Source organism: Sciurus carolinensis, chromosome 13 (assembly GCF_902686445.1).
Source record: "Sciurus carolinensis chromosome 13, mSciCar1.2, whole genome shotgun sequence".
In the NCBI taxonomy this organism is placed as follows: Eukaryota; Metazoa; Chordata; class Mammalia; order Rodentia; family Sciuridae; genus Sciurus; species Sciurus carolinensis.
Window position 1 is genome coordinate 55,593,013 of NC_062225.1, and position 27,788 is coordinate 55,620,800.

The window sequence follows — 27,788 nt, forward strand, 5'->3', positions numbered from 1 at the left end:
ATTTTAAACCTAGTGCCCGGTCCTTTTTAAAGTAAATTTAGTATTCCAGTATTTCAAGAGAATTGAAGTCCTATAGACTTCTCAAAAGCTCACTCAGAATTGTGTTAGAATTACTAGAAATGTAAAATCTGGTTGGTGATGTAACTTAATGGTAGAGTGCTTGTCTAGCATGTATTTTGGGACCTGGGCACTGTAAAAAATAAAAATTAGGCCCTGCTCTGGAACTGGAATCAGTCTTCATTTTAATAATATGGCCAGATGTCTTATGTGAACATCAATGTTTCAAAGGCACAACTATAAACCGTAGTTTTGTTTACAGAGGGGAAAACTGGCAATTTATTCAAATGTTATTAGCCCTCTTGTGTTCCAATTTATTTTGGTACCAGGGATTGAACCCAGAGGCGCTTAACCACTGAGTCAATACCCAGCCCTTTTTTATATTAAATTTTGATGCAGTCTAAGTTGTTCAGGGCCTAAGTTGCTGAGGCTAGTTTTGAATTTGTTATTCTGCCTCACCCTTCTGAGCCACTGGGATGATAGGCATGCCGTGTTACAAATTTTAAAGTTAGAGAAAAGATTTTTCAATGATTCCTCCAATAAAGATAAACAGGGTCCTTTGGGACATGACAGGTTAGGTCTAGGGGTACTACTCAGGGGAGTTGACCCTTGAAATTTTCTAAGTGTCAAAGAAGGGGAATAGTATTCCATGCAGGAGGGTTTGCATGTTTTTGAGACAATAGATGTGAAGATGGCATATTTGGGGTTGATTGTACAGAGCATGAGGTTCTAATGAGAAGAGGTGAGAGCTTGGATTGTAAAGTTTGCTTGTGGTGTGCCAGACATGGTTCCAGACAGCAGCCAATATAACAGGTAGGTAGGTAGGTATTGCTTATCCTCTTTATAACCAAGGAAAGAAGCACAGAGGCAAATGCAAGTCAGTGTTTCAATCCTGGTAGTCAACAGGGGAGAGGGATTCAAGAATGAGGGAGTAATCCATGCAGCAATGAAAAACGAAGGCCTACTTTGATAGAGCTGAAAATCCCCACTGGATTTATCAATTGGATCACGGGCAAGTTTAACAATTTCAATTTTAGTTAAAAGGTGTGTGTGCATGTTAGATTAAAATGGAAGGAAGGAAAGGATCAGGTCCACATTACTACTCAAAAGTTTGAGAAGGGAAGCAGAAATTCATGGTATCAAGGGCAGTGGAGTTCTGGAATTAGATCTGGATTTGAATGACTGCCACTTTGATGCTGAGTCCAATGCTAAATTGTCCCAAGGAAGACTCTCAAAAGATGGGGCTTTCGTTAAGGTTTTTCATAAAATCTTTTCATAAAACTGTTGCAGGGTTGATTTGAGGATTAAATTAATGTATGGGAAGCCCCTGGAACATGGTAAGCACTCTAAAATGAAATTAAGGTTAAGGAGTGGTTTGTTTTTAAAGAGAATGTTTCTAGGTTGAGAAAAGTTACAGCTAAGCAAGGGAAGGGGTTGATCTGAGGTTTCACAGCTGGTGAAACCTGCTGTCTGGTGTTCACTCCTCAAATGAGAAGCGACACCAGAATTTCGATTTGGATGAATTTAAGAGATACAGAAAGTGAATGCTAAAGCAGAGTATTGCTTTAGAGCTGAGTATGTCTACCATTTGGAGGGGGCTGCTGGAGGCTGCGGAGTTCCCTCCTGACAACACTCTCTTGACGCACATATTCACCCAGGGCTCTGGCGACTCCAAAGCCAGCTAGATTTTCTTATCACAAGTGCGTGACAGTCTGGAGGGATTTCCTCTGCGTCTGCTTCGCTGGCTCTGCGGGCCGCCTCGCGGTGAGCGCCGCCTCCCTTCCCCCACCGCTGGAGACAAACCTGGCGGGTGCTCTGCGCACGCTCGGGAGCCGCGTGCCAGACCGCGCCTCCTAGCAACCCGAAGCCTAGGGAGAGGAGTGGCCTCAATGGACCAGCCAGTCATCACCGTCACCTCTAGCGCTGTATTAGGAGAAGACCTGGGGCGCGCAGAATCGATAGTGTATGTCAAGCCGGTATGGTGTTACTTCTCTTGCCGCCCCTCCACCGTCCGCCTCTGGACCCCTGCCCCTTTCCCAGTCTCTACTCCCAGGCTCTTGCGCCCCTCGGCGCTCCCGGCCCCTGCGGTTCTCTTCCTGCCTTCACGACTGCACTGCGGTCCTTTCTTCCTGTCCTATTTGATCTTTACTTCGTATTTCCTTTTCCCTTACTGCCTCTCTTATCCTCCCCCGTCATCCTTTGTTTTCCACGTTTTCCTCCTCCTTCCCATTACTAATTGCTCTGGAAAAATGCATCAATAGAGTGATTAGATTACTTTCCCTTTTCAGAGACTAGATTCCACGCCCCCATACCCCCCCCCCCCCCCGGCGCTCGTCCCCGTCGGGGTGCTGGGGATAGAATGAAAAATTTTCCTTCCTTAATCCATCACTTTTTTCTCTGGCTCTTACTTTAGTACCTACAAAAATATTCGAAATTGCCTTTGTTTAGTTTTTAAGTAAAATTGGGTGAGGAGAGTTTGACCTATTTTTATCATTTCCCTTTGAAGTGAATTTAAAGTGGAAGATGGATGGAATTTACATCACCTGCCCTGGGCCAAACAAAACAGCAGCTGCTGTTAGCTTCCTTTGGATTTATCACGTTTACCTCTCTAGTCTCCTTTCTACTTCATTTCCCTGCTTTTGGGTAGAGGTGGGAGACCTGTCATGATCTTCCTGAGAAAGTTTTCCTTCTGTGACTATTAAATGCACAACAGAAGATTCAACATAAATTTAACAAAGGAATATATAGAAAGAAGTTCAGGCTTCATATTGTGTATGAAACCGTGTTTTGTTGTTGTCTTGTTTGTTTTTAGAGGTACACATATTTCATACTAAAACTAAAGCCCTGTGATACTCATAGGTAGAGTGGATTACAGTTGAAACAAAAAGAATGAATTATGTCGGGTTCTTCATACTGATTACATTATTTTTAATGCATTCTTGCTTGCAATCACCCATATTTCATAATAATAACAAATGCATTATAAAATGAAATGAGCTGGATGTGGTGGCACATGCCTGTAATCCCAAGTACTCAGAGGCTAAGGCAGAAGGATCAAGAGTTCAAGACCTGCCTGGCAAGACCCCATATCAAAATAAAAATTTTAAAATGGACTTGGGGATATAGTAGAGAGTCCCAGAGTTCAATCCCCAGTACTGCAACAACAACAACAACAAAATAGAACTCAATACTTTAATTACTTTTACCTAATAGAAATAGTACAAAAAGATAAAACTAAACAATTGTGGACAGTGGGGCTAAAACAAAAGTGGAGTAATAATAAATAAGAGTACATAACTATGGAAGATACTTTCTTGGAAATTGAGGAATAGCAAAATATCCGCTTCCTAGCTTGGCAGATGAAGTGTTAAAGATGAAAGCTACCATTCATTGAACACTGGTTGTGGGTGCAGGTCTTTATGTGTGCTACACCATATTCTCATGCCAACTCAGCAGTGCCTCAGTTTTATACTCAGGTGAGAAAGCTGTGCACGTGAGGATTGAGGAATGGGCCCAGAATACTTCACTACTAAGGGAAGGAGCTGCAGTTCAAGCCCCACTCACTCTATGTCTCCTAAGAACTTCAAATTTTGTTACATCTAATGTCCTTACAACACCTCAGCAAGTTGGGAACACTTTTTACTCTAATTTTATCAAAAGGAATTTAGATATTTAAAAGCATTTAAAAATCATAAAAGAACAATTTAAGGAAATGGGCAAAATTTATCATTCTGCAGCTTTTGTTTTAATGTCAGTTTGGTGCCGGTATTAATTTCTTCAAGTAATGTTTTATAAATTTAATTTCAGGGGATCACCTCTCAAATGAATAAGCATATTTTGTATTTGTTAATAGAAACCAGCCCGGAAGTCTTCATCTTTTCAAAGAGAAGGATGGTGGAGAATAGCATTAACAGTGTGTATATTTTCAGTCTTTCCTCTTCAAATTATTTTTGTTCCCATTAAAATTTTGATCAGTTTTACCCTTTAAGTCAGTAACACTTAACTGTAAGAAAACAGTGATCATTCAGGTCTACAAGGGCCTTATACTTATAATTTTAATATTAGCAAAATACAAATGAGAAATTCACTTTAAATTTTAAATACAATGCAAGTTTATAAAGTAAAACAACTAGGAATCCAGGTGCTTTACAGAATATCTAAGTAAAGTGAACCTTTGATCTTATGATCTCGGTGACATTGGACAAGAAAGAAAAAGCATCCATTCTGGAAAGGTGACTTGGCTTCAGATTTTCTCATAGATAGTACAGATATGATAACATTTGTTAACATGATCAATGTAAACAAAATGTTGAAGAATAAGATGGTTATATATGAAAAAAATGACCAGAAGTTCACCCTTTCAGGAGATCATTTGTAATGAAGCTCCATGGGTCAAAGCTGTCTTGGAATCCATCTAATTTTAATGGCAAAACTGGACTCAGCTCATTGAAAAAAGTGGCTACAAGACAGCAGTGACTAAAAGTTTGGCCATTCAGCCACACTGTGGTTGTGGTTTGAAAGTACCAGACCTCTTCTGGAACTAAGTAGACCATATACTCTGCCAGTTCATCCTCAAACTCATGTTATTATGTGTTAACTTCCCACCTGATGGTTAGTTAGAATCATAGTACGTACTAAGCAGAAGTAGGATAGCTTTTAGTTGACCAAGAAGCTCTCTTGAGTAGTATCACTAAAGACCTGAAATTTATAATCAAAATTAAATTGCAGACATAAGTATATGCCTGAAATTACCTTTTTAAAAAGTTAAACTTCAACTGTCACCCATTTGTGTTAATTCAGGATTTGTTTCAGAAAAGAAATTAATCATGATTCTCTGGACATACTTTTCTGTCAAGAGTGTTTATTATATGTTTATTATATATATTATATTTATTTACATTTGAAAATAAAGAGAAATGCTAATTGGGAATGACCCTTCCAAGAATGGTGCTTTAGGGAAAGTTAAAGGTTTACAGTGATCTTAAAACTGCTGTCAATTTTTCCACAGAATACTCCTATACCTGGCACTTATCACTTGAAAACCTTTATTGAAGAATCCCTATTAAATCCAGTGGCAGCAACCTACAATTTTAAAAATGAAGGAAGGAAAAAGCCACCTCTTGTGCAAAGAAACAATCCAGTCCTAAATGATCTTCCACTGTATATGCCTCCTGACTTCCTGGACCTGTTAAAGAAGCAATCGGCCACTTACTCCTTTAAAGATAAGCCCCGGCCCAGCCCCAGCACACTAGTTTACAAAGATAAGGTAAAGTTCTACTAGCAGATTGGGTTTTGTGGGAAAGCTATTACAAGCTCCAGAGGAAAAGATCCTGCATTATGCACCCCCCAAAGTCCCCTTCTACACCCAAGGGAAAATGGAAAACCTCTAGCATGTCTCATTTCTTATAGAAATCCAACAAGAGCTTCCTGATTTGCAAATGTATCCAATAAGATTTTTCCCCATGAGGTCTTAATCTAAGGAGAGTACTTTGGGAAAAATTTTCCCCTTTGGGGTCACACTTGGCAGGGTTCTCCTAGCTTAGGGAGCCTCTGGGATCTTATCTGTGTTTAAGCCATGCTCTGGCTTCTTCAAGCAGTTGATTTAATGAGTCCTCTTTATTTAAAGAGAAAATCCTGGATCTGGTGAGTATCCTTGTTAGAGCATGCATAGAACTATATGCCTCAAGAAGCTTTGAAATTATTTTTCTGGCTGAGGTGTAACTCAGTGGTAGAACATGCATGAGGTCCTGGGTTCAATCCCAGCACCAAAATAAATAAATAAATAAATGAGAATAAAAATAAAATTGTTTTTCATGTAGGAATGAGCCTGTGGTTACAGAAGGGTCAGATTCTACTCAGCTCCACCGGTTCATTCATAGCATTGATAATAGAGCACTGCTTTGCTTACAACCTTGTACTAGGACTGTGGAGGGAACATGTTCCTGAATTAGAAATATTTAAGTAATAATATAAGACAAAATATCACAAGTTCTGAGATGGATAGTGCAAGTGCCAAGGGAGAGCCCAAGGTAGGTTGGACCGAAAGGCTGGAAAGCTCCCTGGATTAAGTAGGATTTAACTGGACCTTGACTAATGTCTTTTATGTGGCTCTTAACCCTCCTGTGCATATTCTCTTAGTTGCTTTTTCGGTATTCTGAAGTAGATGGAACAGATGTTATCTCCTTAACTTGCCATAAAAACTGAGGTAAATAGAGACTTAGTAACTTGCTCTGAGACACATAACTTATAAATAAGAGGCCCACTTTCAACTGAGGGCTTCTTAACCCAAATTCTGTCCTCTTTCAGTCTGCCATGTGTCCCCTGCCTTGAATGAGGGGCAGGGGTTTGATGGGTGGAATCCCAAGGAGGCATCTGCCGTGGGGAGCATAGCCTTGTTGAAGGCATACAAGTGGCAGAAGCAGGGCCTGTTCCAAGGACAGAGCTGTGACTTGGACTTTTTTACTTGAAACTTTGGGCATTTGTCTCAGTTCTCTGTGCCCTAATGTCCACTGACTGGAAAGGAGACAATAATAATATCAATCTTCACTTTATTAGAATATTATTATTATAAATGAGAAGAAGTCCATGGCAACCAAAGGCTGACTTAAAAACAAGGAATTATGATTGCCAAGTAGACTAGAAATCTTCAGCAAGATGAGGACAGGTGTCCAATGTGTAGACCCTTCCTAGTGCTTTATGAATTATAGCAGTAAAACAGAACAGAATGAAAAATGTTCATTGGGTAAATCTTATCCTCTTTGCTTCAGTGGATGAACATAAATACTAATTCATCTTTGGACTTTTATGGCTTGTTATCAGGTAACCAAGCCACACGTGACATTGTTCTGACTACTCCAAACACAAAGGCATTCTATTATACTCTCCTCTGCCATTTATCTCCTTTCTGCTCCAACTTTTCTTGCTTTTATGGGTCTCTGAGCATTGGCCAAAGGCCTACTGTGGAAAGGAGAAAATAGAGAAATTTGTTATTAGGTAAAACTTTACCTAATTTACAGTGCTGGAGAATTGAACGCAGGGCCTTATGCTTTTAAGTCAAGCATTCTACCAACTGAGCTACATCCCTAGCCCTAGGTGAAGTTTTTAAGCAAATGAATTTATCTTATCTAGAAGGATGAATAAACCTTCTGAAAACACTTTTTCTGTTTTTTTTTTTCTTCTTGTTTTTCCTCCCCTCCTCCCCATCTCTCACAAAGGATTAAGCTCTAAGCACTAGAAAAATTCTGTTGTTCCTAATTTTGTATTTCAAAGGTATATGAGAATTATATTCACAAGGGAAGCAATATTTAGATATAACTTTATAAACCCACCTATAAAAGTTAAAATTCTGGTGTTTTAATAGCAGAATTCAGAATAATTTGGATTTGGGGTAGATATAGTAGACATTAGTGTTGTTACTAAGGTAGGTCAACATTCTCAAGTTCTATCATTTTTAATAGAATATTCACTTTATACCTCATCAGGGCTTTATTTTATTTGTAAGAAAGTTTTTCCTGGCTCCATGGTGCATGCCTTAATCCCAGTTCCTTCAGAGACTGAGGCAGGAAGATCACAAGCTCAGCCTGGGTCACTTAGCAAGACCTTGCCTCAAGATAAAACAAAACAGACTGGGGATCTGCCTCAGTGGTAGAGTGCTTGCTTAGCATATACAAGGCCCTGACTTCATTCCTGCTTGCCTCCACACACACAAAAAGAAAGTTTTTAATATTTGGGAGCTGGGCATGTAGCTTAGTGGTAAAGTGTTTGCCTAGAATTCAGAGGCCCTGGGATCCATCTTCAGCATAGAAAAAAAAAAAAAAGAAGAGAGAAAGTCTTGTACTATTTTTGTACCTTTATTCTGAAGCATGAAACTCAACTGGACAATCTCTATCAAGGAGTCTTATTAAGTGTGAGTGTGTGTGTGTATGTTTGGATATGTATGCATGCATAGGCTCATGTCTATCTGGCCCTTTCCAAAGAGGATTTGAGATGGTCTCACAATGTTTACAATAACTTTTTTCATATCAGAGAAATAATACGTTTTCATCGTAGAATGTAAGTACAGAAGTGGGACCGTCTCTCTCCATCTGTGCAGTTTTTGGCCCCCTTTTTCCTGGTGTCACAATTATCCACTGACTCTAGGGTTACCTGTTCCCTTTGTTTTTTGTTGATTTTATCTCCCTTAACCCACAGCCACTCCTTTCCTTACTTCCTCATAATTTCAATTCACAAGTCGATGACCTTCCAACACCTGGTTTCTCAGTTTCTTGACCTCCTCTACCTTAGCCACTTACTTCTTAGATTTTTTTGTAAGACCCCTGATTTCACTCCTCCATCATCTCAGTTACGTGAAGGCCGATCTCTGGAGATACCCTATGATGCCAGCCCCAACAATTTTTTCCATCTCCCAACCTACAGCCCATTGGTTTTCCCACCTTTTCACTTCCCTTCAACCCCCCATATTCTCTCTTCTTGACAATGCTTGAATTTCATAGTTAATCATGATAGTTACTTCCCATGACAGTTACTTGACAGTGCACTGTCAGTTCCCGTGGCCCTGACTGTCCCTCTCCCCTCATGTGGTAAAGCCATACCCTGGTTAAATCTCAGTGCACACATAGCTCCTGAATTTCTGTAGCTAAATGCCTAGTTTCATCTTTTTTTCCCCCTAGTGTCATTTTAAACCCTTCACCTCCTTGGGCACTGAATGGACTTCTTAGTTTGTCAACATTCCCACTCTACTGGGTGTCCCCTGTCTTTTCAAACCTCAAACATCTCCTCGATCTTGATTTTTTGGCCTTTGCTATCTCTGCTTTTTTTCCTGTTCACCTGGGAGTGCCCCAGGCATTCAGACCTCTTCTCCATCTGCATTTTCTCCTGGAATGCTGATCTTATCCAGTCTTAAGACTCTGAACACCATCTATTTGTTGGTGATTGCCAAATATTTACCTCCTGCCTAGAGTTCTCTTTTGAAGTCCCTCTGCCTTTTCAAAATCTCTACTTGCATGTCTAATCCAGGGTTTCTCAGCCTCAGCACTATTGATATTTTGATAGGATATATCTTCATGTGGGGAGCTATTCTGTGCTTTGTAAGATGTTTGGCAGTATTCCTGGCCTCTACTCACTAGAAACCATTTGAAGTCTCCTTTCCCAATTGTAACACCACCAATATTACCAGACATTGCTAAATGTTCGCTGATGGATAAAAATGCTCCTGAATGATAACCACTGAGCTAAGGCAGTATTGTGGTAGGTGATCTCAAAGTGATTTTTCTCAGGGTCAGCAGGCCTATTGTGAATGGGATTTCTTTCTCAGCAAGTTTAATTATTGATGTATAAAAATACTTTTTTTCCCCCACATGTTGATTTTGTATCCTGCATCTTGACTGAATTTATTTTCCAATTCTAATAATCATTTGGTGAAGTCTTTAGATGTTTCTGTATATAAGTCAAGTCATGTTGTCTGCATGTGAGTTATCTCTGACTGAGTATCACTTATCATTCTTCAAGTTTTATTTCTTTAAACATTCCCCAAGACCTGGAACTTACGATGCTCCTGCTTTAGCCTCCTGAGTCACTGGGATTACAGGCGTGTGCCACCACACCCAGTAAGCTAATGATAAAATTAACAATAATGTGATTGGTATCTTTGGGCATCCTTCTTTTTTGAGAAGTCCTGTGTGTCTGTTACTCAGACCTTAAAACATCTGAGCAGTGAGTCACTGATGTTTCCACATGGATGAGGAAAAGTCCCAAGAGACTTCTCCAAGAAAAGAGACCCACAATGAAGTTTCTACCAGTAGCACCTGGAAATGCAGCACCCGCTGGTGGCTGTGTTCACCTTATGATGGATCTGATGGCGCTTCTATAGTCTGAGTTCCCCAAACAGTGTCACACTGATTTCTGGTCTGGTCCTGTGTGTAAGTAGCTTAGAAGTTGCAGTTCCATCCTAACTGCAAGTTTAAAACTAAACAGACTGAAAAATCAGCCACTTTTGTTAGATCAGTAAGAGTAGTGAGGTCACAGGGCTAACTGCTTCCCCCCAGAACTGGAGAGACGACAGGAGGACACAGAATAACACCTTGCCAGAGCAGAAGCCCACAAATTGCAACCTCCTTAGGTACTGTGACCAGGACAGGAACCCCTGAACTGTAATTGATAAACTGCTGGAGGCTTGGTGTGGACAAGTCTGAGAGTTAAAAGCATCAGGAGGACCCATCAGACCATAGAGCTTCCCATGCCTCCATGAGTCTTTTTTTTTTTTTTCTTTGCAGTACTGGGGATCGAATTCAGGGCCTTGTGCTTGTGAGGCAAGCACTCTACCAGCTGAGCTATCTCCCCAGCCACCTCCATGAGTCTTAATGCCAGGAACTCAACCATGTTCTCACAGTACATGTCAAAAAAAAAAAAAAAAAAAAAAAATCTCCTCATGCTTCTGCCTGGGTGACAGGAAAAGGAATTGTTTTGAAACCTGTCAGAGGACTCTGTTCTCAACAAGGTGTGCCCTTAGGAGAAACTATCAACCAGAGCCTGACTTTCTAGGCTTTTCTCAGAGACTGACCTGTGGGTAAGGGAAATGCCCAGCTCCAGCCAGCTCTGGTCAGCCTATCCTACCTAAGAGGGCAGTTGCTGAGAAGAGCTTGTAAAGTCCATCCAGAGAGAGGCATAAGTTCACTAAAAGACTGGGCCTAATTACAGGCTCTAGAACAATCTCCATGCCACTTCTGACCACCACATTGCTAAAGGTCTATTTACAGCAGCTCCTTTCACCCAGTCCATCTTGCCTAGCTATCAGGAAAAAAATTACATGGCACACTGAAAGACAGAAAACAGTCTGAGGAGACAGAGCAAGCTTCACAATCAGGCATGGCAAGGATGTTGGAATTATCAGATTAGTAATTTGAAACAACTATGGTGACTATGCTAGGGGCTCTAGCAATAAAGATGACAACATGGAGGAACAGATGAGAAGGAACTGGGGGTGTAGCTCAGCAGTAGAGTGCTTGCCCAGCATGGACAAGGCCCTGGGTTCCACCTCCAGTACCACCACCAAAAAATAAATAAATAAATAAATAAATAAAAATAAAAATAATAATAAGAAAATATAACAGATGGGCGATGTAGGCAGAGAGATGGAAATCCTAAGAAAAAAATCAAAAAGAAATGCAACAACACTGCAACAGAAATGAAGGATGTCTTTGAGGGCCTTGAAGTACACTAGATATGATTGAGGAAAAACTCTCTGAGCTTGAGATATTTCAGTAGCAACCTCCACAACAGAAAAAGAGAACCAAGACTGAAAAAACCATAATATTCAAAAACTCTAGGATAACTGCACAATGCATAATATATGTGTAATGTGAATACAAAAGCAAGGGAGAAAGGAAGAGAATAAATATTTGAAAAAATAATGACCAAGAATTTCCTTAATTAATGTCAGATGCCAAACCACAGATCTGAGAAGCTCAGTGAAGGAGGATAAAGGCCAAAACAAAACACAGCTACCATTAGATATACCACTTTCAAACCCCAGAAAATTAAAGACAAAGAAAAAATCCTGGGTGATGGAGGGACACCTGCAGAGGAACCAAGATAAGCATTGCATCTAACTTCTCTTCCAAAACCTCTCAAAGAAAAAGAGCCTGAAATGAAGTAAAGTATTGAAAAGAAAAACCTTTCTCTCTGCACAGAGAAGAGGCGGCAGGCTCTACCCTGGCCTATCAGGCCAGAAGCCTTTGTGAGCTCCAAACGCCTGACCCTTTCCCCTAGGTAGGTCTCAACTTTTGCTGGACCTGGTTGTTAGCCCTTGGGCACTGTATGTACCCTGTTTAACGTTGCACCCCCTCAGTATACTTGCTCTCTTACCTTAGGCCCAAAGCATTTCACCAGCCTGGGCCAGAGAGGGGTCTTTTAGTCACTTCCTTAAATTCAATAGCTATTTAACCTCAGTTTCAAGCTTACTCAGATTTTTAAATATGATTTAGTATTTGTTCCCTCCATAGGAATTTGAGTTTGGTGGGGAAGTGGGGGAGCCTCTCAGGTTTTTAAGATTTCTTTTTAAGTATATGTAATGCCTTCTCTGATATGACCTTACAGCCAGCTCCTTGGACAGCTAAGGCCAAAGAGTCAAGAGGGTAACTGTGATGGGAATGAATGCAGAGTGTTCACCTGGTGCTCCCAACAGGGCTTATTCTTGGAAAAAAAAAAAAAAAAGAGAGAAAGAAAAACCTGCCAGCTTACAAGTCTGTACCCTATGAAACTATCTTTCAAAAGTGAAGTAGAAATAGAGCCTTTCTTAGACAGATGAAAGTTGAAGAAATTTGACTGGGTGTGGTGGCACACACCTGTAATCCCAACGGCTCAGGAGGCTAAGGCAGAAGGGTATTGAGTTCAAAGCCAGCCTCAGCAAAAGCAAGGTACTAAGCAACTCAGTGAGGCCTGTCTCTAAAAAAAATACAAAATAGGGCCAGGGATATGGCTCAGTGAGTGAGTGCCCCTGAGTTCAATTCCCATACCAAAATAAAAGAAAAGTTGAAGAAATTTTGTTACCTACGATCAGCTTTGCAAGAAATGTTCTAAGAACTTCATTAAAGAAAAAAATATACAGGCCAGAAACTTGAATTTACATGAAGAAATGAAGAGCCTTTAAAGAAGGAATAAGTGAAGGTAAAATCAAACTTTCATTTTTTTTTTTTTTTAATTTTATTTTAGGGTTGGGGATGTAGCTTAGTTGGTAGAGTGCTTGCCTTGAAAGCACAAGGCCCTGGGTTCAGTCCCCAGCACTGCAAAAAAAAAAAAAAAAAAAATTATTTTGAGGTTCTGGGGTTGGACCCAGAGGCGCTTTAACACTGAGCTATACCCACAAGCCCTTTTAATTTTCTCTTTTGAGACAGGGTCTTTCTAAGTAGCCCAAGCTGGTCTCAAACTTGTGATCCTCCTGCATAAAGCCTTGGGTTTGATCCTTAGTATCTGCCCAGCCCACCCCCCCTAATAAAAAAGAAAAATAAAGACAGCAGAATAGGCTATATCAATTTCAGAGAGCAGGGAAGCTTATTAGAGGTAGCATTATATATTGATAAAGAGTTCAATACTCCAAGAAGACACAGAAATATGTTAGGCAATGTGCATGTGCCTAGCAACAGAGCATTAAAATGTGAGGCAAAAATGGATAGGACTACAAAGATAAATGGATGAATCCTTATTATAGTTGGAGACTTAACCCTTTATCAGAAACAGAAAATCAGCAAGGATATAGTTGCACTCAACAACACCATCAATCAACTGGCTACAAGTGCTGTCTATAGACTACTTCATTCAACAGCAGAAAAAAACATTCTTCTTACGCTCACATGGAATGTTCACTATAAGATAGACCATATTCTGGGCCATTAAATGCACCTTAACAAATTTAAGAGATTAGAAATCATAGAATGTGGACTTTCATGCCACAATGGCATTAAATTAGAAATCAGTAATAGGAAGTAACTGAAAATCCCCAAATATGCAGATATTAAGCAACATGCTTCTAAATAACACGTGGATCAATGAGCAATTAAATCATACTTCAAACTAAATAAAAATGAAAACACATTTAGATAAAGTATGCAGGACATTGTGAAGTCAGTGCATAGAGGGAAATTTGTAGTGTTGAATGCACATTTTAGAAAAGAAGACTGACAATCAAGCGTCTAAGTTTCCTCCTTAGGAAACCAGAAAAAGAAGAATGAAGTAAATCCAAAGAAGGCAGAAGAAATAAAAATTAGAGCATAAGTCAATGAAATTGAAAATATCAGTAGAGAAAATCAGTGAAATAAAGTGCTATTTTCTTGAAAAGATTGATAAAATTTATCTAGACTAAGGGGAAAAAAAAGGATACAAATGCCTAATATTAGTAAAGAGGGGACATCACTAAATCTCATAGACACTAAAAGGATAATAAATGTTATGAACAATTCTTTGCCCACAAATTTAATAACCAAGGTGAAATGGACCAATTCCTTGAAAGACAGAGTCTGTCAAAACGCATACAAGAAGAAATAGATACTCTGAACAGGTCTATACCTATTAAATAAACTGAATTCATAGCAACCTTCCAAAACAGAAAATGTCAGGCCCACATGGGTTCACAGGTGAATTCTTCCAATCATTTAATGAAGAAATTATATCAAATCTTTATAACCCCTTTTAGAAGACAGAAACAGAGGACATACTTTTTGTTTGTTTGTTTTATTCTTATTTTACTTTATTTTTTTCCCTGTAAGGAAGAAACTGAAAGACTAAAACTCCTCAAGGGTTTTGTCCTGGTATCATGATTTTACCTGTGAGTCATAGAATCACAGCAGATTCACGCATCCTAGAGCGCTCCTTGATCTTTAAGTTCAATTCTTGTAAAACATTCTATGTATTTTAAAGGTTGAGAGTTTTCTAAGAAAACAGTTTTATTAGCTCTTAGGACCTGGAAAAAACATCATTCACTCTGACTTTTTTTTTTTTTACTGTCAGGAACAGGTCAGGTCATTTTATGGAACTATTCTATTAGAATATGTGTCAGGGCTGTGCCAGGACCTGGGGATACAGAGAGGTGAGAAGGCACCACGTGTCTACTGGATGACTCAGATCCTGTGACAGTTCTTTGCAATGTGAGTGAACGAAGGGCCCTGCCAAGAGTGATGTAGGGAAGGCCAAGGCAGCTTCCGGTCCTGTCTCTGTATTTCGGAAGGGCCTCTGCTTTTCACTGGGACATGAAATATACAAAAGTAAGTTTGGATGGTTTAAGGATCAAAAACATCTAAGTATCAAGCATTGGTGCCATATTAAAACCTGTTTATCAAGGTTGGTTCCGTAAAAGAATCTGAGAGCACACACTAGAGAATGGGATTCATTATTTTCAGGGTAATCTTAACAGTCTTAAGATACGTAAATATCACCTTGACTCAAGATGTTTCCCAGCCCAAAAATGTGCTGGGAACTCAGAAGCCAGGAATCTGGGTCTTTTTATCTTTTGGCAAGTTTAATTTTTTTTAGGACTAATCCAATGTCCTCCTCCATAGAGTTGAGCACTGTATGAGAGCCAACTTTCCATTTTCCACGTGTATTTTATTTGAGTGGAATTGTTTTTTTTAATAATTATAGTCCATTTTATTTTACAGAGGACATACTTTCTAACTCATTCTATGAGGCTAGCATCACCCTAATACCAAAAACAGATAAAAACAACACAAGAAAATTACAAACCACTCACATGTCTTTCATGAACATAGATGCAAAAATCCTCAACAAATATTAGTGAATTGAATCCAACAAAATACAAAAGTAGCTACCTATCACAGCCAAGTGGGATTTATTCCAAGTATGAAAAACTGTTTCAAATTAAAAAATAATCTATCATATCAATTACTAAAGAAGAAAAGTCATATGAGCTATCAGTAGATATGGAAAAAACATTTGTCAAAATGAACACCCATTCATGATAAAAATTCTCAGTAAACTAGGAATGTAAGGGAACTACCTCAACTTGATAAAGAATATCTATTTTAGTGCTGACGATATAGCCCATCTTGGAGGGTGCTTACCTAGCATGTGGAAGGACCGGGTTTGGAATCCCCAGCACCTGCGGGATGGGGAAAAAAAAAAAAAAAAACCAAGAATATCTATTTTAAAAAACAACTTACTGCTGATGTCATAGATAAGGGTAGAAACTAGAAGCTTTCCTATTGAGATCTGGGACAAGGCAAGGATGTCCTTCTAATCATGTTTAATGCTAGCCCAGGCAATATGACAAGAAAAGGAGATAAAGGATAAGCTGTTTGAGAAGAAAGAAATAAAAATATAAAATAAAACAAAAATATTATCCCTATTCATAGATAACATGATCAACTATGTAAATAATTCAAAAGAATCCACAAAAAATCCCTCCTACAAATGTCAATTGTTCACCTATATACCAGCAATGAACAAGTGAAGTTTGAAGTTAAAAACACGATACAATTAAAAAGAATCCCTCAGGAGCCAGGAGTAGTGGTACTTTTCTATAATATTGGCTATTTGGAAGGCTGAGACAGGAGGATCACTAATTCAAGTTCAGCCTGGGAAGTATAACAAGACCCTGTCTCAAAATAAAAAGGGCTCTGGGGACATAGCTCAGTGGTAGAGTGTTTGCCTAGCATAGGCAAAGCCCTGGGGGTCCTGGGTTCAATCCCAGTATGGAGCCGGGTAAGTGGGGTAAGTACTGTCAGCTTTTTTCACCTTATTCCTGTGTTGTGACATTGATGCTGTTGGTGCAACTGAATATACAGTCACTCTAATATCATCCTGCCACATTTTATGACCTCCAACTACTAAAAGATTTTTGAGTGCCAAATCAGTATGGATTGGAACATTAATTAGTTAGAATCAGATATTTTTATGGGCACATTGTCTAGATCCTATGAGCCTTACATTATACAGTACAAATGAAGAACTGAGAACATATGCGTGAATTAGAAAATTGTGTGTATATTCCATTAGACCCAAGAACAACAGGACCACTCAGAAAGTGTGCAACAAATTTAGCAATGCACAGAGACAGTCTCTTTAGTCAATCCTTTAATTATCTTAAACTGCAAAGGATAGACGAAGCCAAGTAGGGCAGGACAAATAAGGACCCTACAGGGGACCAATATTCTTTTCCAGACTGAGTCTTTTCATGAGTACCTTGCTCTTTAAGGGTCCTTAAGGAGGTCCTTCCTTTTCCATTTTCCTCCTTTCTCCTCATTGTGTGTGTATGTGTGTGTGTATGTGTGTGTGTGTGTGTGAGAGAGAGAGAGAGAGAGAGAGAGAGAGCACCAAAGCAAGAGAGACACATAAACACAGTTTAAAGTACATAGAAAACATGCATGAACCATATCAAAAATCAAGAAATAGGACATTGCTGGCCCCAAGAAAGACTTTTGCTTAAATTTTGTTCCCGTGCTTCTGCAGTATGATGCAAAAATAACTTTGTTTTTCCCCTGTACTTATTATTTCAAGTGGGCAATTAGCAAAGCACAGGTACATCAGGACAGCATGTGTATTTCATCATAAAATGTGTATTTACTGTTACCACGGTATCCACAAAAATTTTGATCAGCAATCAAAAAATTGTGTTCTCATGGACAAGACAGCCGCAGGGTGAAATATAATAGCTGAACTTCCATGTGGCAAGTATGAGGATGCTTCATTTTCAACAAAGGCAGCATTGTTTCTCAAAATGTAAAATACTGGGAGGTGGAGGGAGGTGGTTCTGAGTCTGCCTAGGAGTTGATCATCCAACTCCCGCCTAGCAGCTCCTGCAACACAGAGAGTCTGGAGCTCCTGCCCTTGTTTCCCCCTGTTCCTCATCCTCTTTCCTCTCTTCCTTCCTCCATTCACATACCCTCCTCTCCATCCTGAGACGACCTTGCTTCTCATCCTCTGGGCGAACATCCACAGGCACAGGGACATTGGAGCCACCTAGATAGTTTGCAGCTAATTAGACATAGGGCAGAGAGACAGTTTCACATGGAAGGTTCTTCTTCTTGGAATACCCTCCTGGCTCTGCTTGAAGAGGTCCTACCTTTCTTAAATGTCCCCCTCAAATGGCCTCCTCTTTGCTGTCCTTAGATCACCCTGTTGGGTTTAACCTCTGTTCCCCCATTCCCACACTGATTTTCAATCTATTTTAGCATTGACTACAGTGTTAGGATGTTCCTGCAGGTGCCTCTCACACCTGCTGTCAGGGACCATGTCTCTCTCACACTGTATCCCCATCACTTGCCCTGTGCTGTACCCCAGAGCAGGCAATACATGGTCCAAGTGATTTTTCGACTCTAGCAATTCAAAATGGGAGCGGTTAGACAGCATTTTCCCATGCAACATCTCAGGCAGGTTGTCTATAAAATTCACCGTGAAAAGTGAATACATATTGAATGTTTTGGAGCTCAACCTTTGGAGGTGGACCTTTCCTATATTGAAGCACAGAATAAATGATGGAATGTTGAATGACCATAAAATAAAGCATTATTGAATAACAGATAATCGAGTGAGTTTATGACATCTATTAATCTATTATTGTCTCCTTGCTCCTTCCCTGTAGTCACTTCAGCTTTACCCAGGTCAATACGAGATACTTCCTACACCAGTTCCCAAGTATGCTTCCAGGTAATTATATGTTTATTAATGAAGTTACTTTTAATCATTTCATCTATACCTATTACATATGTACTTACATACCAATACTTATGACTTAAACTTCACTTATGCACTTTATATTCAGATTAGCATTTTAAAATATTAAATGACATTTAGGGAGTAAGTTAACAAAGGCCTTTACTTTATCAATAAATTTAGAAGCTGGTGAGTTGATACACACCTGTAATTCCAGCAACTTGGGAGGCTGAGGCAGGAGATCACAAGTTTGAGACCAGCCAGCCTTAGTGTCTCAAAACAAAAAATAAATAAAAAAGGCTTGGGGGTGTGGTTTAGTGGTTAAGTGCCCTGGGTTCAATACCCAGTACCAAAAAGAGAAAAAGAAAGAAAATAGATTTAGAAAACCATTTTCTTCTTTTTTAAATATAGGAGCTTTGTATTTCGTTCTGCGGTTCAAAGATTCCCAACTGTCTACTTCACTCCTGTGAGTATAATGTAGACAGTTAATTTATGATGAATTTGATGTTTAAAATATCTAGTGATTCCTTTTAATATGTTAACATTTTGCTCATCGTCATAAGACATGAATGATTAATGCAATTGATTTAAGCTATAGTTTAAGTATATCTGAAGATACACTAGGAATTTCAATGTAAATGTTACTTGTCATGGCAAGTAACAGAAGAAAATGTCCAGTCCCTTAACTTTCAGAAGTTCAAGATATATATTGTACGACATGGTGACTTCTGTTAATAAAATGTATTTACTGTTGAAAATCATTAAGAAAGTAGGCTTTAAGGGTTCTCACACAAAAAGTGATGTGTGAGATAATTAATATGTTAATTAACTTGATTTAGCTACTCCAAAATGTATACATAATACATATATATAATTTTTATTTCTCAATTTAAACAATTTGTTCATTGTGTAGCATCAGTACCTCAATAGCTATCAGACTGGAAAAAAAAAAAAAGAATCAAACATGATTTCTTAATTTTATTTATCTTCGTGGTTGTGGGGATTGAACCCAGGACCTTGCACCTGCTAGTTAAGTGTTCTACCACTGAGCTATATATTTAAATATTTTTAAATATTTAAAATATTTAAAATATTTTTATTGTCACCAATACAATACCAATACATGGTTAAATGTCAGTAGGTACCATAAATCATAACAAATAGCAATCCTCTGCTCTGCCTCCCACCACCATTCCACCTTCTTGAGGGCAGTCACCTTCAACTCTTAGCCATTTCTCCTGGTATTTTCGTCCATATTTTCAACTACTATCTTATTCTCTTGAGTTTGAGGCTTTATCTCCTTTTTGGTCAGGGAAGGTAGCAGGGATTGAACTCAGGGGCACTCAACCACTGAGCCACATTCCCAGACCTATTTTGTATTTTATTTAGAGACAAGATCTCACTGAGTTGCTTAGCGCCTAGCTTTTCTTTTCTGAGGCTGGCTTTGAACTCTCAATCCTCCTGCCTCAGCCTCCTGAACTGCTGGGATAACAGGTGTGCACCACCGTGCCCAGCAAGGCTTTATCTCTTAATTCTCCAATTGCTCTCAAGTCTTCCCCACGAAAGCTCTCCCCTTCCTCCTAATAATTATCACAATTTTTATATCTGATACATTTTAATTTTACTCCCTGTGGAGCCACATAGTAGATTAAATTAAATTTCTTAAACTTTTTATTTTCTTGGAGTTCATTGGTTTACTTAGGCTGGGGATGTAGTTCAGTGGTACAGTACTTGCCTAACATGTGGCAGACCTTGGATTCAATCCCAAGAACTGTACATACACACACACACATACAAACACATGTGCACACTTTACTTTTGGTTTGCTTAGTTTGGTAAGGACCCAAGTTCTCAAGAGAACTCTAAATTCTTCTTAGGAATGATTAAATGCATCAGATAATTTATCAGTTGCATTTTTCCCCCTCCTTTGGAGATATCCCTCCTGGAACATTCCATCATTATCCTGCGATCTAAACTGAATACTTAAAAAAAAAAATGTTTTTTTGGTACTGGGGATTGAACCAAGGGGCAATTAACAACTGAGCTTATGCCCCGAGCCCTTTTTATTTTGTATTTTTAACACGAGTTCTCACTGAATTGCTAAGGCTGGCCTTGAACTTGTGATCCTTCCTTCTCAGCCTCCTGAGCTGCTGGGATTCAGGCCTGCTCCACCATGCCCCATGAAACCGAATGCTTTCTAGTTTGATGCATAGTGCTCTTGGACGTGCTTTTGTTATTCTCTTGGAAATTTAATGGTGTAGGCTGCCATTTTGGTAGGACATGCTCTCCAGTAGTGCTTCCTTCAGACTTGGTGTTGGCTCCTTCTTTGAAGCAGGGGTTCCTTGTGGGAAAAATAAAAGCAGAAACCTAGGTCAGAAGCATAGAGCAGACTCTCCAGGGATCTACACAGAAGGAGATTTGGGGGACATGTGACAAGGCAACTAGCTTCAACTCTGCAAGATCATTATGAGGATCAGCAATGTCTTTATAAGAAGCAGCCCAGGCTAGTCTCTGGTCTAGAACAGGAGCTCAATCCATGGTGGCTGCTATTGCTAATATTGGTTTTATATTAAAATTTCTGTCAGAAGCTCAGAGGACGAGGGCAGCCTTGGTCAGGCTCAGAGGTCCAGGGCAACCCCTGGAGATGAGCTCTCTGCTTTCTTTAGGTCTTGATTCAAATCACCTTCACAGGGAGGTCTTTCCTAGTCACCTATTCAGGAATCCCATTACCCCTTCCTTGGTTTCCTTTTTCCCCATTGCATTCCTCCTGTCTGACACACTGCACTTTAAAATTGACCTATCCTGTTTGTACCTGTCTCCTCGATAAGGATGGCAAACTTCACAGAAGCAGGGATTTTCATCTGCTCTTATCCTGTATTCCTAGCACCTAGAGAGTGACTGCCACCTGCTTTTGTTGTCTTAACTAATAAAGTCATCATAGTCATTCAGTACATCATCGTATTAACAACAGAAAGGAAGAATATCTAGTCTCTTTTCTTTGAAAATATGAAATAACCTTTCTGTTTTAAAATATTTCCAAACGCATGTACATGAGTTATGATAAAAATGAGCTCTTTTAGATGAGGAACTAATCAATAGGATATCAAAAAATGAATAGTGAGAAAAGCAATCTGAAAGTGAAAAACAAAAAATTATTTTGGTGTAGTTTGATGGACTATAGTTAAATTACAAACTTGGGATCCAAAAAGACCATAAAGTAAACATCTGACAAAGAAATTGAGGTAACCAAACAGAGCTCAGAAACAAACCCTACAATGTTCAAGATTTTTATGCTTGATAAAGTTGATATGACAAGTCACTAGGAAAAGGGAAAAATATTTTATGCTAAAAAAACTAATTAGGTTGAAAAAATAAGTTATGCTCTCTCTTTATACCACATATTACAATAAGCTCCATACTGATTATAGAATCAGATACTTTTGAAAGCCATAACCAGGAGAAAATATGTGAATATATGTCTAAGGATAAGACAGACTTTCTGAGAGAGTGGCAATGATAGAAATTTCAAAGGAAAGGAAATATCACATTTCATTTTAGAACATTTAAAATTTCTCATATATCAGGAAACAAACTGTAAGCAAAGTAAATAGGCAGATGCAAACTAGGAAATGTATTCTCACTTGGCCGGTAGCAGGTGGAGTGACTCAGCGGTACAGCGTGGGCCCGAGCACCACAAAATAACACAACAGAAAAAATAAAAAAAGGTTGATAAAGGGTGAATGACTTTATCTGTAAAACTCCCTTAACAATATATAGGAAAAAGCATCAACGGAAGGGTATAACAGATAAAGGCCATGAGCAGACAATTCATAATAAGAAATTCAAATATCCAATAAAAGTTGACAAAAACCCTTTTGATTTCACTATTTCAGTGTGAAAAACTAAAAAACTTAGTGAAAACTGTATGCAGGTGGTGTAGTAGGCTAAATAATGGTCCCCAGAGATATATCCATGTCCTAATCCCTGGGACCTATGGGTGTTACCTCATGTGGTAAAGATTTTGCAGATGTGACTCAGTTCGAGTCTGAGATGGGGAAATTATCCTGAATTAGCTGGGTGGGGTCTAAATGCAATCACAAGGGTCCTCTTAAGAGAGGTGAGGAGATGTCTCTCTCTCTCTCTCTCTCACACACACACACACACACAAGCAGGCAGTACACATATAGAACCAGAGAGTGCCAAGGTGCAGTCACAAGCCAAGAATTGCTGACAGCCACAGAAGCTGAAAGAGGCATGAGAGAATCTTCTGTAGTCTCCCGAGTGAGTATGGCCCTGCTGATACTTTGTCTTCAGCCCAGTGAAACTGACTTCAGACATCATCCTCCAGAACTATGAGAGGTTTTGAGGTTGTTGTTTTTAAGCCACTAAATTGATAGTTATTTGTTACAACAGCCATAAGAGATAAATACAGGTGGGGATTATCTGCAGGTGAGTTTCAAGGGGAATGGATGGGATGAAGACCTGGCTTTTCCTTTGGTGGTCCATGGACACCTGTACCTGTAGGTCTCTAGGACACTTCAGTTGCTTCAGAAGGACCCGGCAACCTTCTCTGGGGTATGAGCCATTTGCCAGGGATCTGGGAGCTGAGTCAGGGAAGGGGCCCAGCAGCTCACCATTTGTGTGCAAAAGTTCTCTGGATTCCTGTGTTGTCAAGGCCCCTGTACTACAGTACCTGGGTCTCTGAGTTCAGATCTCTGACCAAGTTTTCTGAACTTTTCTTAGATTCTGTGGAACACCAGCCTGCTGATGAAAAATCTCAGGAATTTGAGGCATGGGGTACCTGTAGGTGGTAGGGGGGCTGGAAGCAGGAGGTCTGGCTGACCAGTTTTATCACAGGTCCTAACCCCACCTTGTCCCCAGCTGCTAGGCAACTTCCCTTCCCACCTCCCTGTGGGAGACAGAGGTTTGGTTCTGGGGAGACTGCACCAGAGACCTGGACTTGGTGACGCAGCCACTGGGCAACTCAGTTAAGAATAATTTTATTTTTTTGAGCTGGACATGGTGGCACAGGCCTATAGTCTTAGCTACCCAAAAGGCTGGGGCAGGAGACTTGCTTGAGTCCAGGAGTTCAAAACCAGCCAGCCTGGACGGCATCACAAGACCCATCTCAAAAGCAAAACAAAACAAAAAACAATGATGATTTTCTTTTAGTTCAGATTGGTACCCTGTAGGATGAGCATTCTGGTGTGCGAAGTAGCACAAGATGGTAGATTCTGATGCGTTTTGCCGGTGTTCTTATTGCTTTTATGGAGGAGGGTTTGGGAGATCCTTACTCTGCCCTTTTCTCTGATATCACCTCATCCATTCTATTTTCTACATAAAAGTGATTCACTGATTTGGAATATCCTGACCTTCAAGAAAGAGAAAAAAAATACTTTCATGGAAAATGTTTCAAGACAAAGAACTAGCCCAGGGCTATGCTTTGTGTCTGTCCTACACAAGCTTTGCCAGAGCAGACTTGTGGGTTTGGTTTAGATCCATAAATTTGTAAACTGCAGAGAGCGAGCCCTGGTGATCCCAGCAGTGGGAGATGGTGGACTGTGATGTTAGCATGGTAAAGCTTACTGGGAGGAGGTCTTCAATCTTCTTGCCACAATTCATTAATCCTTACTTAGGTGATTATAATGGGCCATGCAGCCTTTATCTGAAAAATTCATTTGGTTGATTTGTTCTAGAAATTGACATCACGGTCAGGGAACTGTTAGGGATTCTTAGAACAGGAAGAAACTTCATAAATCTCTTACTCTCTTGGGGTCCATTTTGATGATGATTTCAACTGCTGTTTATTGAATGTGCTCTGGCAAGTGACATGGACTGTGTCATTTAATCTTCACAACTTGTGGAGATAGTGTTAACTTGCCATCTTTATTTGGTAGGCCAGGAAAAGGAAGTTAATTGCCTGAGGTCACATGGTTATTAAGAGGCAGAGTCAGGACTTAGACCCAGTCCACAGTGACCTTGAAACCTGGGCTCTTTGCAGTCCTGCCTGGGGAGGGGGCACCATAAACCACTTGCTTCATGTCTGTAGATAGTAAGAAGCTGATGTGGGCTCCGAGTAACTGCCATTTGTCCCTTACAACAACAGGGAGGCTGGGGACATGGAGGGAAGGTAAAATGAGTCATACAACTCAAAACCCAGGATTTAATTAACCTGTACACAGAATAATAGGGTCTGGAGCACCACCCCCCAATCTCCTTATGTGGAATACTGACCATCTAATATTTTCCCCTTGGGCAAAATATTGGTGGAGTTGGCACAATGGCACATGCTTATAGTCCCAGTCACTTGGAAGGCTAAAGCAGAAGGATTGCGTGAGCCCAGGGGTTTGAGGCCAGCAGGGGTGACATAGTGGGACTCATTCCTCAAAAATGTATTTGTTTGGGTCCGGAGAAATAGCTTAGTGATAGAGCACTTGCCTAGCATGAGAAAGACTCTGGGCTCAGTCTCCAATAACACACACACACACACACACACACACACACACACACACACACGAGTAGAGTTTATCTTCTGGAAAATCTCAGTGATCCAGAGGAAAGAGAACTACAACTTGACATTTAGAATACCCCAGGAAAAACACTGGATCTCCATTCAATTGCCTGATCTCAACAAATCCAGCCATAAAAACTTTTAACATAAACTAGAGATGGGGATAGACAGAATGGATACCTTGTTGAAAACAGAATTCAGTGAATAGAAGGGGAAGTTGTTGTTTTAATAGTTAGTGTCTACAGAGAACTGAGAAAGGAAGAATTATTTTCAGTTTAGGATTCTATGCTCATCTAAATCACCATCAATTGTGGAAACAAAATAGAAGCATTTTCAAAATAAAATAAATAAAAATTACCTGCTAAGTTTTTTTTTAAGGATGCTACAAGTGATAAACAAACAAACAAACAAACAAACACAAAACAAGGGAACAAATCCAGAAATCCAGAAAAAGGAAGGTATGGGATCCAGGAGAAAGTGGATCCATCTGGGAGAACACTGGAGAGCTGTCCCAGTTTGACCACTGGATAGCAGTTTGAGACAAAACCAATCCATATTGAGAAAGAAAGTAGAGAACTCCAGAAGGAATGTCTCTAGGGAACAAGGGGCTCAAGAACAGCCGGTCTCATGGGGGAAAACTGAGAAAATAAGTATAGCAAAAGGTGCAAGTAATAGGCACTAACTCCAGGTAAGACAGAAGTCTGTGCTGAAAAACACACATCACAGCTCCACCCGAAATGACATCTAGTTAGTAAACAATTGATCCGTGGTTTAAAGTTCTATTTTGAGCTTATGAGGAGAGAGGAGTGGTAGGTAGAGCAAGAGAGCCCCATTCTCATTTATTCCAGGAAGCAGTCAATAGGTGATTTCTAAAATATTAATCAGGAAATAGAGATAGGAACGTAGTACTTAGTAGTAAGATAACTGCCAGAAGAACACCGAAGAGCTGGAACTAGCTGTTTTGGATTCTCTAGACACATGGAAAGAAGTGTTTCTAAGAGCGCTGTTTGCATGAATGAACCTGTCAAGTGCTATTTCAGTGAAATGCTGTGTTCACCATGCTGTACAGCATGTTATACACTCTTAGGGGGGAAAAAAAAAAAAAAAACAGTTGTCTTGGGGAATGAAATTGGGGAGGGGTGGGGCCAGATTTCTGTTTTATTGCTATAATACTTTTGCTACTATTTGTTTCTTTTCTTTCTTTTCTTTTTCTTTTTGTTTTGGTACCAGGGATTGAACTCAGGGGCACTTGACCACTGAGTCACATCCCCAGCCCTGTTTGTATTTTACTTAGAGACAGGGTCTCATTGAGTTGCTTAGCACCTTGCCATTGCTGAGGCTGGCTTTGAACTCGAAATCCTCCTGCCTCAGTCTCCTGGACCACTGGGATCACAGGTGTGTGCCACCATGCCTGCTCTTTCTTTCTTTCTTTTTTTCAATACTATGGAGCACTCTACCACTGACCTATACCCCAGCCTTATTTATTTATTTATTTATTTATTTATTTATTTATTTATATTTTGAGACAGGGTCTTGCTAAATTGCTGAGGCTGGCCTTGAACATGCAATCCTCCCAACTCAGCTTCCAGTGTAGCCGGGATTATAGGCCTGAGACACCACACTCAGCTCACTTTTAGTAATTTTTTAAGGTAAAGTCAAAAACAAATTTTATTCACTACTTTAAAATTTTAATTCCATTTAAAGTGGGTTCACCTTAATAGGTCTTTTTGTAGGTCAACTTATACCTGCATAATGTAACTCTTATATTTGGAATAATTAAAATCAAGACTAACCATCAATAGTAGAATGATTGAATAAATTATGATGCAATAACTTAATTATTTACCCAGTAAAGATAAAGCTAAAGAGAATTTTTAATAACATGAAAGTGAATGATAGACTAAGTAAAAAAAGGATATAAGATTGTGAGGTACCATGATTTCATTATTTTAAAGCTGCAGAGAAAAAAAGGGAGAAAATGAACTATTGCTTATGCATGAGTAATGAAAAGTTTTTAAATGCAGTTTTCTGAATTTCCCAAATTTTCTAAATTTTTATTCATTTATTTTTACTCTTTGTTTTTTAACTCGAGTTTTAAAACTTCTTACTAAGAAATACTAGAGAAATACAGTTTTAGAAAACAATTGGGCAAGGCACAGTGGTACACTCCTGAAATCCCAGGTCCTTGGGAGACTAAGGTAGAAGGATTGCAAGTTCAAGATCAGCCTTGGCAACTAAGCAAAAACCCTGTCTTAAAAATTAAAAAAAAGTAATAAAACATAAAAAGGGTTAGGAATATAGCTCAGTGGTAGAGCACCCATTCAATTTCCAGAACCACAAAACAAACAAAACAAAAATGAAAACTAAAAAATACATATATAATTGCAACGATACACTAACTTTTAGATTAAAAAAAGTAATTGGGTTGATTTTTGTATTTTTTTCTATTTTATGATATTATAATGGCATATTTCACTTTATGTTTGACATTTCTAATGAAATCACAAAGGACAAATTTTAGAAAAAAAATATTTGAAGCTTCAGTGGTTTTCCAAAGAGAATCTCTTAATACTTTGATATTTTAAATCATTCTTTTTCAAAGTGCCAATAGTGTCACAATCCTTTTCTGACTTCTCCTTTTCATCATTAACCAATCTAATTTTGCTGGGTTCTCATTAGTCAACCTCTTGTGAATTAGGTACTTCTCCATCACTTTCATTAACTTCATGAAATCCTAATTTTAGGGTAAAATTTGCATTTTCATTTTGAAGTGGATTTCCATTTTATTTGCAAAATGTATTGTTGAGTGACCATTTTAAAATGAGAGAGAGCCAGATGTGATGGTGCACACCTGTTATCCCAGCTCCTCAGGAGGCTGAGGCAAGAGGATCTCAAGTTCAAGGCCAGCCTAGGGGATTTGGCGAGACCCTACTTCAAAAACAAAACAAAACAAAACAAAAACAAAGAAAGAAAAAGAAAGGACTGGGGATATAGCTTAGTGGGTAGAGTGCCCCTGGGTTGAATCCCCAGTACTGAATGGAAAAAAAGAAAGAAAGAGAGA

The 27,788-nt window shown here is 39.3% G+C and overlaps 1 protein-coding gene across 3 annotated transcripts in view; it reads left to right on the forward strand.

The window, feature by feature from the left end:
- The first annotated feature begins 1,946 nt into the window (after window positions 1-1,946).
- Stpg4 (sperm-tail PG-rich repeat containing 4) overlaps window positions 1,947-27,788 on the forward strand; it is a 41,524-nt gene continuing 15,682 nt past the window's right edge. For 2 of the 3 annotated variants that reach the window (XM_047522835.1, XM_047522836.1), the window contains exons 1-5: window positions 1,947-2,033; window positions 3,911-3,970; window positions 5,066-5,323; window positions 18,146-18,210; window positions 18,628-18,682. In XM_047522835.1, coding sequence (XP_047378791.1) covers window positions 1,947-2,033; window positions 3,911-3,970; window positions 5,066-5,323; window positions 18,146-18,210; window positions 18,628-18,682 — 525 coding nt within the window. The remainder of the gene's footprint in view (window positions 2,034-3,910; window positions 3,971-5,065; window positions 5,324-18,145; window positions 18,211-18,627; window positions 18,683-27,788) is intronic. The other variant, XM_047522837.1, reaches the window with a different exon arrangement.